Below are 16,004 nucleotides of genomic sequence, written 5' to 3'. Positions count from 1 at the left end.
TTGTTGTTGTTGTTTTTGTTGTTGTGGAGAAATACGATTTTCTTTTTAATTCCTGAACCAATTGCTTTAAAAAGTTTCCAGGGGATAAAGATTTTTGTTGTCACTAGACGGCTATCACTTTTGTTTAATTCAAAGATTTCTGTGGGCTCTATTGGATTCTTTTTTCACTCAGAAGTTTTGTGCGATGATCTCATCAAAATTGAAAATTGCACATTGTGCGGCGGTTCCGCGATCGCATGTCAGGAGTTTTTTTGGTAATGAAGACTACCGGTACTGCAGACGATTTGATATTTATTTGTTTTGGCCGTCGTGCCAATAAATTTGAGCATTGCGCTGTGATTGATTAAAAAATAAAAAGCTAATTATCACAACTCACGAGCGATGTAATAAATTACTACGATTCAAGCGTCATTCAGTGGCCGCCTTCCCATTTTGTTTGCGAGTTACGTGTGATGGTTCATAAATGCGCACAGCAATCGCTCGCATTTGTTACGTTTTGTTTAATTCCATAAGAATTTCAAGATATTTTAGTAGAAGGATGGGAAGTGATGAAAGTTAGAATTTTGAGAGCATTTTTCTTCTGGATCGAATTCACCAACAACAAGTTTCCTCATTTCAGAAATCGTATGTATGTCACTATACGTAAGCTACAATAACATGACACGTCACATAAATATGATACATAACTTTGGAAACGCCAAATATAACGCTAGTCGCCAGCGGTGCACTCTAGCCATTTGCTGTAGCCGTCCAACGCTTAAAACGAAAAACTAGAACGGATTCGCTGATTGTCGCGGACTCGTTGATTGTCGCGGGTTCGCGGGACCCATGTGAGTCCTTTGAATCCCGCCACTGGGGGTGGTTTGGTATGACATCATAGAATGGTTGTAGCTCTACACATTCATCTAGTTGTCCCCAAAGTGGGGTTCGCTGACATTTTGGGGTTATAATGTACTGTTATATATATTATTTTATATGCGAACATATGCAAATCTCAGCAAGAAGTTTTCTCGCAATATTTATCATGGACATGTACACCAACTTAAAAAATAACGGAGACGTTAACAATGGCGTTTTTTTAAAAAAGAAAATTATGAGTTATTTTTTCATTATTTTTTTCATTAAATTTTAAATTATAGTTAAGCCTAAATATTTAGAAACATGGTTGGATTAGAAAGTCGTCAAATCTCATCGGGAATTTATATTCATGACAAATTAACTTCGAATTGAATCCGAGGACAAATATACTGACTACTGAGTAATACAAAAACAGGAATACAGATTTGAAATTCAATTTTAATTCAACTCTATCAGTCGTTATGTAATTTTTGTGTCTTTTAAAACGTCCACTATCTTTCCTACTAATATTTATTCTCTTCCCTATCATATTTTTCCTTATTAGTTTTTCTTAAGTTTCTTCTACTGTATTTCCGCGCCAAATTAATCTCAATTTTCCAAATGTAGCAAGTGATACGTTTGAAAAAGACATAATTTTTTTAATAGAGTTATCGGATTGTTATACAAACATCAGGTTGATTTTTAGAGCAGCTATTTTAGGGAAGAAAAATATATGCTAGTTGCGAATGTAAGTGAGTACGTTTATAGCCAATACAATTTTAGTGTGGGACTTCAGTCGTTTTTTTGGTTATAAAATCGTCCTTTCACCTTCATTGAAATCGGCCTGTCATCTTCACAACGGATTGCGAAACTTCTTGATTTTGTTCGACGACTTCTTTTTATATCATAGTTATATTATCCTAGTTTGCGTCATCAAAGGTGCTTAAGAAAAACTTGTGTCTCTCAGATTTTTATTTCTGATATTCAAATTGAATATTTTACCGTTTTTTCCAATCAAATGGCATGAATCGTGTATACAAGTAATCAATTGTACCAGATGGATTTGTAAAAATAAATCAATCATCAACATTGCTTGGTGAAGAATATCTCAATGCCGATTTCCTTGCGTGTGCCTATTTTTGAGAAAGATCGACAATGTAACCGTAACTAAATTATTTTCTGATTATGTTCTATTGTTTGAAATTTATAAATAGAGTTATGATAAGAATCTTGAATCTTCCACCGAAACCATGACAAGACATTATTGTATCAGAAATACCGTTCTTACATAATTATTGAGTTATAGAATAAAGTAGTAAATATTATGATACATTTTATTTCTTATGAAATTAATCGTAACACGAAAAATATATATTGCGTGGCTTTATTTTTTCAGTGAAAAATATGAAAGATCAAAAAAAATTCTTACAGTGAAAGAATCATTTTTGATTCATAATATCACACATGGATACACAAATAATTCTGATTTTGTGTCTAGTTTTCAGTTACATGATATCTGGTATGATTTCTCCAAAATATGGTGCAAACGTACAATGAATTTATCTCCTTATGCTGGATTGCATTTATTATCATAAGCCATAACCACATGATGCTGAATTGTTCCACACCTATACACAAGTCAGCCAGTATTATTTTACTACCCCCACTTATTCAAATTATGTTGTGTCATTCGGCTTTTATCTCAGCGCATCATTGCCAGAGTCAGATCTCCTATTGTTTGTCTGATTGGAAGTAGATATCTTCTTACAGAATCATAAATGTGGTGAAAAACAGCGAAAATAATTAAAAATGCCATTGTACAAGTGCCTTTCTGTTTTCCAGTTGCGAGAATGTGGTTTTAGCGAAGCAATTTATAAATATTTCAAGGCTTCTTCGGTAGCCACCTTATTCGTCGTTATACATAATAACGGAACAAACATGTTATTTCCTGGAAATTCATGGTTATGTCAATGTTTACGAATTGTCTGAAAAATGTAACACAATTTTATTTTGTAACAACACGTGGTAAAGGGAGAGAGATTCCTGTATGATATTTTGGTCGTTTATTACAAGCATCTTATGGATTTGTGGTTGAATTTATTGCGAACTCATCGTCATTGTTTGTTTTGTACGTCGTATTCTCGTTATTATCCAGAAATTTGTATGTAAATTGACATCTTTTCCAAGATCATATCTAGATATACTTCAACTTTATTGGGCCCAGCAAAATTTAACCATAATATACAAGCATCAAACTTGTAGAACATACAGATATTTTAATACTCGTTCATCATCTTAATTAAAAACTTTATGACTTGTTGTGCCATCACTACTGACTTCTAAAGCAATATTTATGTGGCGGATTAGCGGGGAAAGTTTCTCAGATTGTTTGAACATGTTCAAGTGCGGAATATGCTCCAATATCTAAAAAAGTCCATTCAAAGTCGCCTTTGTTTTTCAGCTCAAAATGTAATTAAATCAATCATAAACAAGAGAGCCATGCTCAAATATATGGACACGTAGAGCCACATAATTTTCATGACGTCACAGCAAAAAGGGTAATAGCCTTCTAGAAAAAAATTCTATCTTCAATCACTAAAAATTTCAAAGCAATTGGTCAAGTAATCAAAGAGAAAATCGATTTCTTCGAAACGTGTCAAAGAACAACAAGACTAAAAAAATATCACAAAAAAAGATCGCTATGTCCACTACGTGTCCAACAATTTACAAAACAGTTTCAAACAAAAACAGTTCATTGGAATCTTTGCATCGAAATAATCGGCCTAATCCTGAAAACGTGTTTCAGCGCAGTTCATATTTTTCGTTGATGAGAAACAGATGATAGAGGTGTTGCAAGCATTTGTTATAATTATGTATTTGTATGATTTATATTGCAAAATGTGGAAAGTTCATTGCAATTAGTTTTTTAAATCTATACCACACAGTTTTCTTTATGTCTAACTAAAATAAAGCATTTATGTATGCTTAGTCATACTTGATTTGAAGGAAGAACACGTATGGCGAGGAAGGAAATATATCTGTAAGCCAGAATTGAATATTGTGTGTATTTGATTATAGAAATCGAATTACCACTGTTTCAATTTTGAGGTAAAAGTGAAGCATTCGAACAAGAGTTCTCGTTCAATCACGACTTTTAAAACCTCAATTTTTGGGTCATGTTTTCAACAATGCAAAATAAATATTTTGTTACATACGGGAACAAGAAATGCTATGATGATCACATCCACTAAACATAAACGATTACACTTTGTGGGGGCGAGGAAACATTAATTAAAAAATTGGAATGCTGAATCACTCCAAATGTTTAAGATCTAATATCAAGATTACAAGAACTTGTAATTCTTGTTGTATTTCTACTGATGCAGCGTGGTTTTTATATTTCAGATATGTACACAGCAAAGCAATGGGCAATTGCGCGGTGAGAACATCTACAAAACAAGCTGAAAATACATTGCTTTATTTTAATTATAAATACACATGATAGACCGGATAAAACCAGTATTAGCCAGACCAGTGAACTTGTTATATAAAACTTAATAAATGCTATTTGTTTGAAATGGAATAATTTTTGCAGTATCATATGGAATGAAACATTATTTTAAATATTTAAAAACATTCAAATTTTTAGAAACTTCAAGTTTTCCCATGTTTATCCTTTTGACTACTATTTCACAATTTTACTGGCTCTTCGAAATCAGAAATACAAAAATTAAATATAATTTTATTCAACTTCAACACCAACAACAACCGTTATATGGAATTTTTTGTCTACAAGCGTGTCCATCATCTTCCCTGCTAATCTTTAGTTTCCTTCTATCATTAATTTTCTTGTTTGTTTTTCTTCTAATTATTCTATTCTGTATTTCCGAGCGTAACCCCCTATTTTTTAACGGTACGTGTAAATGTGTTCTGCGCTCATTGGCAGTAATTATTCAACTTCGTCCAATTATTTTTAGTTTCATCTAGTTGGATAAACTTGAAAATTACCTCCTAATTAAGTTTTCTAGCTCCCGGGTCAATGACTTCGCATTAATTTGAGCTTGTGGTTTTCTTGTTTTAAGTAAACTTCAACGAAATCTGCATTTGGAGAAATATTGACGATTTTTCATAAGTTAAATGTGATTAAAAAGTCAAATCAACCTCACATGACTTTTTGAAACTCAAGAACATGTAGACCGGAATAACATTAAATAATCATCATTTTTAAATAATAAAACATAAAAAAACTTTTATCTAGTACAGGGCTCTCCAAACTTTTGAGCTCGCGGCCCCTTTTGATATATCAAAATTTTTGCGGCCCCTGTCCACGTTAATAATGCTAAACATTACGAATTATGTATTTTTGATATTTTATTGACTCAGTTAATTTTTAACTTTTAGTAAGCCCACTAAATATCAAAACAAATACACATTTACTAAGATTCACGTCACTCAATTATTCAGCCGCGGCCCCTAGTTTGGGAAGCCCTGATCTAGTATATACCAATTTTTTTCATTTTCTTTCATTGGTAATATACATTCATCTTCCTTTATTGGCTTAGGATTTTAGTCGCAACTTACACTTGTAACCGCAATGGGCAAGTTATCTTCATCACACCATTGAATTCAACAAATTGGCTGAGTTTTGTCTAACCGGAATGATGAAAGTTATCCAAAGTTTAGTCGTTTCAAGACTCGTAGTCGCTCATTGTATAAATCAGAGAAAACACTTTATACTTTGCCAATTTTTCTAACAGTATTTTGATGGGAGTTGGTCTCCAGGATGAAATACGTAATTTATTTATACAGAAAAAAGTGCATGCTTTCACTCATCAGCGACCGCGGATACAAATAACTTTGTGAGACGATACTGCACGGGCAAGTTTTTATTGTGAAAAATGCTTGCAAATCATTGGTCGACGTTTTTATTCGGTTATGGTAAATGTAAAAGATTGATGTAAAAAATATATAAATGGCATCAATTGAACCATTTTTCCATTGCAAAGTATTCTTCCACCTTCTACGAATTCGATAAAAAGCGATCGAGTCAATAGCTGCAAAAAAGATGATGCTTGTTCGACTCTTGTTTTTATTCGCCCTATGTGCATTGGCGCTTGGCAACTACTACAATCAACCGAAAAAGTGCTACGTAAAAGAGGTTAGTATGTTAGATATAAAAATTATAACGTATTGTGTTATTATGAACTTCAGGAACCTTTTTTAGGCCGTCCCACTCGATTGAATGTTATATCTTATTTACTTTTTGTCTGTCTAACTTTACCAGTTATGTTTTTAATCGTATTGATTTTAATGCGTTAGTCAGCATTTAATACCGCGTATTGTACCACCTTTAATCTATATGGCTGTAGTGCCCTTGACATTTCTGCCAGTGATCGACTGTAACCTTGCTTAGGGATGATTCTCCTTTGCGTCAGAGTGGGAGCAGCTGGCTTTATGAAAATAAATTTTTTTATCATTTCTGATATTGGGGCGATTTCTCGTATAAACAAATTTTTCGCTTTTTTTGTTATTTGCTACGAAAGCATCATGCGACTGATGTGAATCATAACCAACAAGTATGATGTCGTTTCTATTTTATATTTATGTCAAAAAACTTTGTTCAAATAAATTACACCTTCCAACATGTGAATCTGGAAAATTATTTGAACATTTTGAGACAATGTTAAAAATAGATTGCCTTCTGGGTGGTTACTCTAACTAACCTAAAATTACCGGATCTTAAAGTTCTCAATTTTAACCTACGAAGCACGGTTAAATAAAAGATTAAAGAGCTCAATCGACTACATTTATCCGTTAATGACAAAACACAAACACTACTAACAACTCTTATTTTACGTTGGTACAAGATTCTTTTTTTTCATTTGATTCTTGTTTTTGGTTGTAAGTGTAGCTAGAAATGCCCAAATTGGATAACGTTTTTTTCTACAAAGGTTAGTGACAAGTACTACGACGACTTTCATTATGGCCAAAAAGATACATATGGACATGGTACAAACAAACCACGCGGACGATATTGCCGAAATTCAAATATGTAAGTATTATATATTTCAATTGTTTTTGTTTTATAGTACTCGGGCACTGTCTTAATCTCAACTACGTAACTTCATTCAGGAATGTCGTTTTGATAATATTGGGTTTTTTATATATAACTTTTCTATTTAATATTACAGGATTACCCCAAAAACAGAACCCATATAGATGTTTCCCAACCCCTTCTACGAAAATAAAGAAAATCGATCGAATTTACATTTGAACTTCTGTTTGTGTATGATTGTTCCCAGAAGTTTCAGTAATCTTGGGCGTTTTGCACAAAAGTTATGTTAACTCTAAAATACGTTCCGAATGACCTTCTCGGCATCGGGGACAGAACTTGCAACTTTTGCGCAAAATTGTCACGCTTGATGTTTGCTGCAATTGCAGCCCTAAGTTTGTCATGATTGTTCTGATTGCCCTTCAAGTAATCACACTGATGAAAATCTGGGGGTTCAAATCAGGTAATTGAAATGTCCACTCAACGTCACTCTTCCTTCATATCAGTTTTTGCTGAAATCGCTCTCTTGGCCAGCAGTCATGGGTGTGATCTGTGAGTTTGGACCATCTCGGTCAATCCCGTTACGTTGCCAATTGTTGCTTAGAACCTCTTCAGCTCAGCCACATAAGGATCTGTATTCAATGTTTAGGTTTTTTCCATTTCCTTCTTCGAAATGTTACAAACCTTTTATGCCATGTTTGGAAATGACTACTTATGGGGGCACTTTACTGAGATTAACGGTCTCCGAAACGCCGAGTTGCTTTAACAATGGCATATCTGATCAGAGCTAGAATGTCACTTGTCATGCGTGGACGTGGTTTTGTATAATTCATAATAAACATGATTTGTTTAACATTTTTTCCGATATTGTTTGCAGCGCGCACGCAAAGCGAGGATATTGTCCAAATCCGAAACCTAATCTTGGATATTATGACAAATCTTGCCCCGACCAACCGTGTTCTATCGCTTTTTCGTATGCAACCAGTAGATGCCATCACAAAGTAAAGCTCTCTCAAAAGTACTACTATAAAGCAAATGAATGCAAGTAAGAATACTTTAATATTTGTAGGTGCAATTGATTCAGAATGTTGAAAACAGCAAGAAAAATCGTGACAATGCATTGATATTATACAAGCTTATAACTTTAAAGCAATATTTATGATTTTCCATATAGCATTGTCTACTATTCAAATCTTAACATACTTATCAAAATCAATAATTTCAGGAATTTATTTACTTACAATATACAATGATAAAATGTTTGAAAATAACCTACGCAAGTTTGTTCCAGGAAATGTAGTAAATCTTGATAAAGCGTCTGAATTGCATGCGATGCCCTTGTATGTTTAAGTTTGAACCAACTACCTCCCATGTTTTATGATCGATTATTTCTTAGTGGAAAAGTGGCACCAAGACGGTACCATTAAAAATAAAATATTTAAATGTTACTAACAATAAAAAAAGTTGAATTTTTGACCAAAGGAAAAATCGCTGACCGATTTGTTTAATATTTTATTGTAAATACTTGGCACTTTGTGACACTGTTGAAAATGTTTTTATAATCTCACACTACATCATACTTAAATAAATATCTTAGGACGCTATCGAAATTCAATTGCTGTATAGTTACAAAACCATATTGGGATTCGGGCTTAAATACGGTTGAAATAAATCACGAAGCAAAGCTGTGCGTAATTTTTTCTCTGGTAAAAAAACACATTTTTTTTCAATAGTAACATTTAAACGTTTCATTGTTTGCTCAACCGTTTCAGTTATAAATTTGAGACCAAGCGCAGGTGGTCTATACTCATACATACATCTGCGTCGAAATTTAGACATAACGAGAATACCTCTTATTTTTTCATGCTTGCAGATTTAAATATGGAAAATCTTGCCACAATTTTGGTTTCAATCGTCATGGATCGAATTCAGGTGGCTATGAACCGTCACCAGTTCCCCATGGATATCAAAGTACCCATAGATCGAACAATAAATACCTTGGGGCGTTCAGCAAATGCTATTGTTACACGAGCAAGTGCCCACATAAGTTTGTAGCATGCTATGAATATAAAGACCACTACTACCAGGACACCGTAGAAGTACAGGTGCGAATATACATTTTTGTGATATTCTAATTAAGCAACGTTTCGGAAAATCAGCCGGGTTTGTAGATATTTGATGAAACCATGCTGTCTCATCAGTTAGTTGGCAAATGAAATCATAATCAGGCACCACTTAAATCATATTGCTGCGACGAAAACGCAGATAATCCCGGCTCTCATGTTAGTCCTTGGTATTTCGGTACTTCTGTAATATGTATAACCTCTAACGGCATGCTATCTGTCCCAGTAATACATTCTTGAAAAAACTCTCTTCTAACTTATTGTATTGTGTCTTCCAGGTGCCTTGCGGATGTTCCTGCTACAAAGGATTCAAGCCATGGAGATAGATTCCATATCACCCGATTCAATACTATGGAACTGGAAAATATATTGGCTGATTAAAATTTGATAAAAACCAATTCTGTATTTTTTCATGGGAGCTTTAGTGATATCATCACTTATAACTAATTCATGCATATTATCAAAATGAAAAAATTTGAAGATTTCGGATATTTGAAGATATTTGTTCATTGCTTCTGCTTGCTATACTGTATTTTGAATGGATAATAATAATTATGACTTATTCAATATAAAACGTCTTCTGGACCAGTGATTTCCTATGTGGGCGATATCGCGCCCCGGTGGGCGATAACGCTACAGAAGGGGACGAAAAAGTCGAAGGGGGCGATAACGGGGCGATTTCTAGAAACCTGTTTTTGTTCGGCGCTTCGGCACTTGATTACTGTACTCTGCGTGCTTTCGTATGTTTGAATCACTTAGGCGATTATCACACGCGAAAAGACTGCTGGACTCATCTTCGCAGTAAGATACAGTCGTTTCCGTATCCCAGTGGTCGGCAAAATACGGCGACCGAAGTAAAATAATCAGGCCCGGGACGCTCCATTGAATGGACCGCCGACCTTTGACCCAGGAATATTTTTCCTATACTTTACCATTTTAAAATTTTCGGTGCGTATTTCAAGAGTGGTTTTTCGAGTTGTTGCCTGTAAAATGGGGTATTTGTTTCAAACTATCATTCTAATTCAAACCATTCAACAATCTGTTTTTTAAAAGTGTCAGTAAATAAGTTTAGCCTAGTCTATCAAAGATATTTCTACACCAAATTTTTGCCTACTGTAATTAAACTGAAACTTCTGGGAAGACAAAGTGATCATTGACTTATTTTATTTATATTTAAATTTCCGAAAAACAACTAAACACTAACGAATATCATTCGAAAACGCCAAAATGAGGTAATTTTCACGACTACGCTTGAATATCTGTATGAGTGAGAAATGTGTCTGAGCGGATGCAAAAGGGGGCATTGTTACGTTTATTTTTGCATCGTGCTGAATAGCCAATGTCCTGAAGTAAACAAGGAAGTCTATGCCCAGGGAAACATGCAAACGGCGGTTTCGACGATGAATTAATTTTATTTACAATCTACGCTCGAGGAGTAAATTACATTTTTTTTATGTAACAGAATTTATCGTGAGGCACGTTTTGACAAAATTTTATTATATCCATAAAAGTATATTAAACAGCTTCTCGTTTAACGAGCCTACAATTCAATTATAATTAGACAATTGGAAACACGCAGAAAAGTTGATGCTGAGTGCAGGGGTTCAATAGCGCAGTAAATATTAGAATATATTGCAATGCAATAAGGAAATAAAATTCATATTCTATTCGAGGGATTCATCACTGTTTAATTTTTGTAAGAGTGTGTTATCCTAAAGAAAATCTTTATCAAAATTTGACAAACCATGCGATAATATTCATTTCGATGTTTGGAAGTACATATGTGTGCGAACAATTATTTTCGAAAATGTACATTACAAAGAACAAGCTAGAACTAAGATTAGTGATGCCCATTTAGAAAATCTTCCAATCTTGGCGTCGTAAAGCTATCAAGCGTGACGCAGCAACAAGACGGTGTCACATTAAATGTCATTGTAATAATTTTTTGATAATACGACTGAGCTGAGTTCACGAATTGTCGCGGTTTTAGCCCACCTAACGTTTTTATTGCCGACAGATTGAATAACTCAGTAATTAACATACACAAGTGTTGTTGGTAGCGCTTCATCGCAACCCATCCACAGCAGGTATATGGACTATAAAACCTGTGTATATTACTAGCTCATACTTACAAAATCTAATTTAAAAAAAATTGAATAGTTGGCTCGTTAGCTAATTAAAACATGCTCGGCTGCAAATAAATGAATGGTTAAAAAAAATCTCCAGTTGGTGCTAGAGATTATTATCGGGTTAAGCTTTTACTTTATCTCTATAAAAATGTCGGGGGTAATATTGAGAACATGGGGAATATTCTGATATCTCGGCCCTACCCGGGATTGAAATAGGATCCTTCAGTCTGACTCTCACCCGACTGAGCTATCGAGGCACACCCACCCAAATTTGATGCAATCCATGTTTGTCGGTGCATTTATAACAAATAATTCTATCTCGAATTGCCTGATATCATGTAGAAATTAAGTTCTTGGAGAAAACACTCTTTATGTCCAAAACTATACCAACATTTAATTAATTGGTAAGTAAATGGTAATCGAGCAAAACGCAGTGTCTTACTCAGTAGAACTGAATATAGAGTCGTGGCTTAAGTCATACCAACCGTGTTTCCAAAAGTTTCCATGGGATAAAGATTTTTGTTGTCACTAGACGGCTATCACTTTTGTTTAATTCAAAGATTTCTGTGGGCTCTATTGGATTTTTTTTTTTCACTCAGAAGTTTTTTGCGAAGATCTCATCAAAATTAAAAATTGCACATTGTGCGGCGGTTCCGCGATCGCATGTCAGGAGTTTTTTGATATTGAAGACTACCGGTTCTGCAGACGATTTGGTATTAATTTGTTTTGGCCTTCGTGTCCATAAATTTGAGCCTTGCGCTGTGATTGATTAAAAAATAAAAAGCTAATTATCACAACTCACGAGTGACGTAATAAATTACTACGATTCAAACGTCATTCAGTTGTGGCCTTCCCATATTGTTTGCGAGTTACGTGTGATGGTTCATTAACACGCACAGCAATCGCTCGCATTTGTTACGTTTTGTTCAATTCCATAAGAATTTCAAGATTATTTTAGTAGAAGGGTGGGAAGTGATGAAATTTAGGTTTTTGAGAGCATTTTTCTTCTGGATCGAACTCATCAACAACAAGTTCCCCCATTTTAGAAGTCGTATGTATGTCACTATACGTAAGCTACAATAACATGACACGTCACATAAATATGATACATAACTTTGGAAACGCCAAATATAGCGCTAGTCGCCAGCGGTGCACTCTAGCCATTTGCTGTAGCCGTCTAACGCCTAAAACGAAAAACTAGAACGGATTCGCTGATTGTCGCGGACTCGTTGATTGTCGCGGGTTCGCGGAACCCATGTGAATCCGTTGAATCCCGCCACTGGGGGTGGTTTGTTATGACATCATAGAATGGTTGTAGCTCTACACATTCATCTAGTGGTCCCCAAAGTGGGGTTCGCTGACCTTTCGGGGTTATACTGTCTTGTTATATTATTTTAAATGCGAACATATACAAATCTCAGCAAGAAGTTTTCTCGCAATATTTATCATGGATTTGTATAACAACCTAAAAAATAAAGGAGACGTTAACAATGGCGTTTTTCTCAAAAAAAAATTATGAGTTATTTTTTCATTATTTTTTTCATTAAATTTTAAATTATACTTAAGCCTAAATATTTAGAAACATGGTTGGATTAGAAAGTCTTCAACTTTCATCGGGCATTTATATTCATGTCAAATTAACTACGAATTGAATCCGAGGACAAATATACTGAGTAATACAAATACAGGAATACAGATTTGAAATTCAATTTTAATTCAACTCTATCAGTCGTTGTGTAATTTTTGTGTCTTTCAAGACGTCCACTATCTTTCCTACTAATCTTTATTCTCCTCCCTATCATATTTTTCCTTATTAGTTTTTCTTAAGTTACTTCTACTGTATTTCCGCGCCAATTTAATCTCAATTTTCCAAATGTAGCGAGTGATACGTTTGTAAAAGGCATAATTTTTTTAATAGAGTTATCGGATTGTTATACAAACATCGGGTTGATTTTTAGATCAGCTATTTTAGGGCAGGAAAATATATGCTAGTTGCGAATGTAAGTAAGTACGTTTATAACCAATACATTTTTGGTGTGGGACTTCAGTCGTTTTTTTGGTTATAAAATCGTCTTTTCACCTACTTTAAAATCGGCATTTCATCTTCACAACGGATTGTGAAACTTCTTGATTTTGTTCGACGACCTCTTTTTTTATCATAGTCATATTGTCCTAGTTTGGATCATCAAAGGTGCATGAGAAAAATTTGTGTCTCTCGGATTATAACGAGTTTTTTTATTTCCGATATTCAAATTGAATATTTTACCGTTTTTTTCCGATCAAATGGATTGAATCGTGTATACAAGTAATCAAATGTACCAGATGGATTTGTAAAATTATTCAATCATCAACATTGCTTGGTGAAGAATATCTCAATGCCGATTTCTTTGCGCGGGCCTATTTCTGAGAAAGATCGATAATGTAACCGTAACTAAATTATTTTCCGATTAGGTTCTATTGTTTAAATTTATGAATAGAGTTATGATAAGAATCTTGAATCTTCCACCGAAACCATGACAAGACATTATTGTATCAGAAATGCCGTTCTTACATAAAAATTGAGTTATAGAATAAAGTAGTAAATATTATGATACATTTTATTTCTTATGAAATTAATCGTAACACGAAAAATATATATTGCGTGGCTTTATTTTTTCAGTGAAAAATATGAAAGTTCGAAAAAATTCTTACAGTGAAAGAATCATTTTTGATGCATAATATCACACATGGATACACAAATAATTCTGATTTTGTGTCTAGTTTTCAGTTACATGATATCTGGTATGATTTCTCCAAAATATGGTGCAAACGTACAATGATTTTATCCCCTTATACTGGATTGCATTTATTATCATTAGCCATAACCATATGTTGCTGAATTGATCCACACCTATACACAAGTCAGTCAGTATTATTTTACTACCTTCACTTATTCAAATTATGTTGTATCATTCGGCTTTATCTCAGCGCATCATTGTCAGAGTTAGATAACCTATTGTTTGTATGATTGGAAGTAGATATCTTCTTACAGAATCATGAATGCGATGAAAAACGGCAAAACTAAATAAAAAATGCCAGTGTAATATAAACGCTTTGTAATGCTGCCATAAGTGCCTTTCCGTTTTCCGGTTGCGAGACTGTGGTTCTAGCGAGACGATTCATAAATATTTCACGGCTTATACGGTAGCCACCTTATTCGTTATACATGATAACTGAACAAACCTGTTTTTTCTGTAAATTTATGGTTATGTCAATATTTATGAATTGGTGTCTGAAAAACGTAACACAATTTTATTTTGTAACAACACTAGAGGGAAAGAGATTCCGGTATTATATTTTGGTCGTTTCTTACAAGCATCTTGTGGATTTGTGGTTGAATTTACTGCGAACTCGTCGTCATTGTTTGTTTCGTACCAAGATCATATCTAGATATACTTCAACTCCATTGGGCCAAGCAATATATAACCATGATACACAAGCATCAAACGTGTGAAACCGACAGATATTTTATTACTTCTTCATTATCTTAATTAAAAACTTTCTGTCTTGTTGTGCCACCACTATTGACTTTTTAAGCAATATTAATGTGGCGGATTAGCGGGGAAAGTTTCTCAGGTTGATTGAACATGTTCAAGTGCGGGAAAAGCTCCAATATTTAAAATAGTCCATTCATGTTCACCTATGTTTTCCAGCGCTAAATAATATTAAATCATTAAACCATTTACACAACATTTTCAAAGTTCATTGGAATCTTTTGCTTCGAAATGATCATAGTCATAGTCAATTTTATTTTTTCCAACCAGATCAAATGATCAGATTCATCCTGAAAACGTGTTTCAGCATTTCAGCGCAGTTTATAAACACCTAATGTATTTACCCCAAGTATTGTAGAACTGGTTTCTGATTCTCAATTCAGTGATAAGATCGTGATTTTCACGCGCGTTTGTATGTGACTAGAAAATTATTAATGAAAGATAAGAAACAAAGAATAAACTTGTCCAAAGGTCCGTAAATACTCGCGTCCCAATCACGGGTGAGCAAAATCAATCCTTTGGAAGTTTACATGTTAATATTTAATAAAACTGGTATTTGTACTTCGTTTAAAATTGCTCGAGGACCTGTCAAGTCCATTAGACATTTCGAAAAACATACCTTTTCATCAGTATTTACATCACATAATAGCATTGCGAGATCATTTGTTTTTAATGACAGTTTACGATCTTTTTATTTTATTTATGAGAGACCGATGATGTGGGATGCATTTGTTTCAACTTTTTGAACCCTAACATCTCTGAGCGAAGTTACTCTCTCACTCGCGGTTCGGTTCGCAGCGCCGTATCCGGTAAAACAAGGAAATAATTCGAAATATGGGTTATTTTGAACGTTTATAACTTTTTAACACTTATGAATGGCAAATTGACGGACATCTCATACGGGAGCAAATTTTATCGTGTAATGAGATAAAATGTTACATTTTAAAATAAAGTTTGTCAAAAAGTGAGAAATTGATTTTAGTGTAAACATATTTTTTCTGCTTGTAAATGAGTTATGATCTCGAATATTGTATGTTGATGGGAAATATATTATCAATCACATAGATCTCTTTATATGCTTTTAGTTGATACTTGAGTTATTTCCGTGGCTATTGTAAAACCAAAATATAACGAAATATGCAATTCTGCTTTCTTGTGTCGGATGATTAAATTTAATAAGCGGTCATGACGTATTGATTACGTAGCTACGCAATAGCATAAGGTAACAATTACGGATTAGCTTGTGATCACGTCCTCAACAGGACATCAGTCGACGAGTTTCGATAAAACTTTTTATCCTGTCAACTATGAGCCACCGGATGCGTAGAAT

The 16,004-nt window shown here is 34.1% G+C and overlaps 1 protein-coding gene across 1 annotated transcript; it reads left to right on the top strand.

Moving 5' to 3' along the window:
* The first annotated feature begins 5,709 nt into the window (after window positions 1-5,709).
* On the top strand, window positions 5,710-9,418 carry LOC120339842 (uncharacterized). The gene is made up of 5 exons (XM_078115835.1): window positions 5,710-5,995; window positions 6,789-6,889; window positions 7,767-7,934; window positions 8,763-8,994; window positions 9,291-9,418. Exons 1-5 carry the CDS (start codon window positions 5,903-5,905, stop codon window positions 9,336-9,338), a joined length of 642 nt encoding a protein of 213 aa, XP_077971961.1. The 5' UTR covers window positions 5,710-5,902; the 3' UTR covers window positions 9,339-9,418.
* The last annotated feature ends 6,586 nt before the right edge of the window (window positions 9,419-16,004 follow it).

Source organism: Styela clava, chromosome 9, assembly GCF_964204865.1.
Source record: "Styela clava chromosome 9, kaStyClav1.hap1.2, whole genome shotgun sequence".
NCBI lineage: Eukaryota > Metazoa > Chordata > Ascidiacea > Stolidobranchia > Styelidae > Styela > Styela clava.
The sequence above is the reverse complement of the archived record's forward strand: the minus strand, read 5'-3'. Positions and strand labels throughout refer to the sequence as shown.

Excerpts from the sequence above, each read along its gene's own strand:
- LOC120339842 (XM_078115835.1), top strand. The coding sequence starts at position 5,903 with ATGATGCTTGTTCGACTCTTGTTTTTATTCGCCCTATGTGCATTGGCG. Across the intron at positions 6,890-7,766 it reads TATTGCCGAAATTCAAATAT|CGCGCACGCAAAGCGAGGAT; the intron begins GTAAGTATTATA and ends TATTGTTTGCAG. Across the intron at positions 8,995-9,290 it reads AGGACACCGTAGAAGTACAG|GTGCCTTGCGGATGTTCCTG; the intron begins GTGCGAATATAC and ends TGTGTCTTCCAG.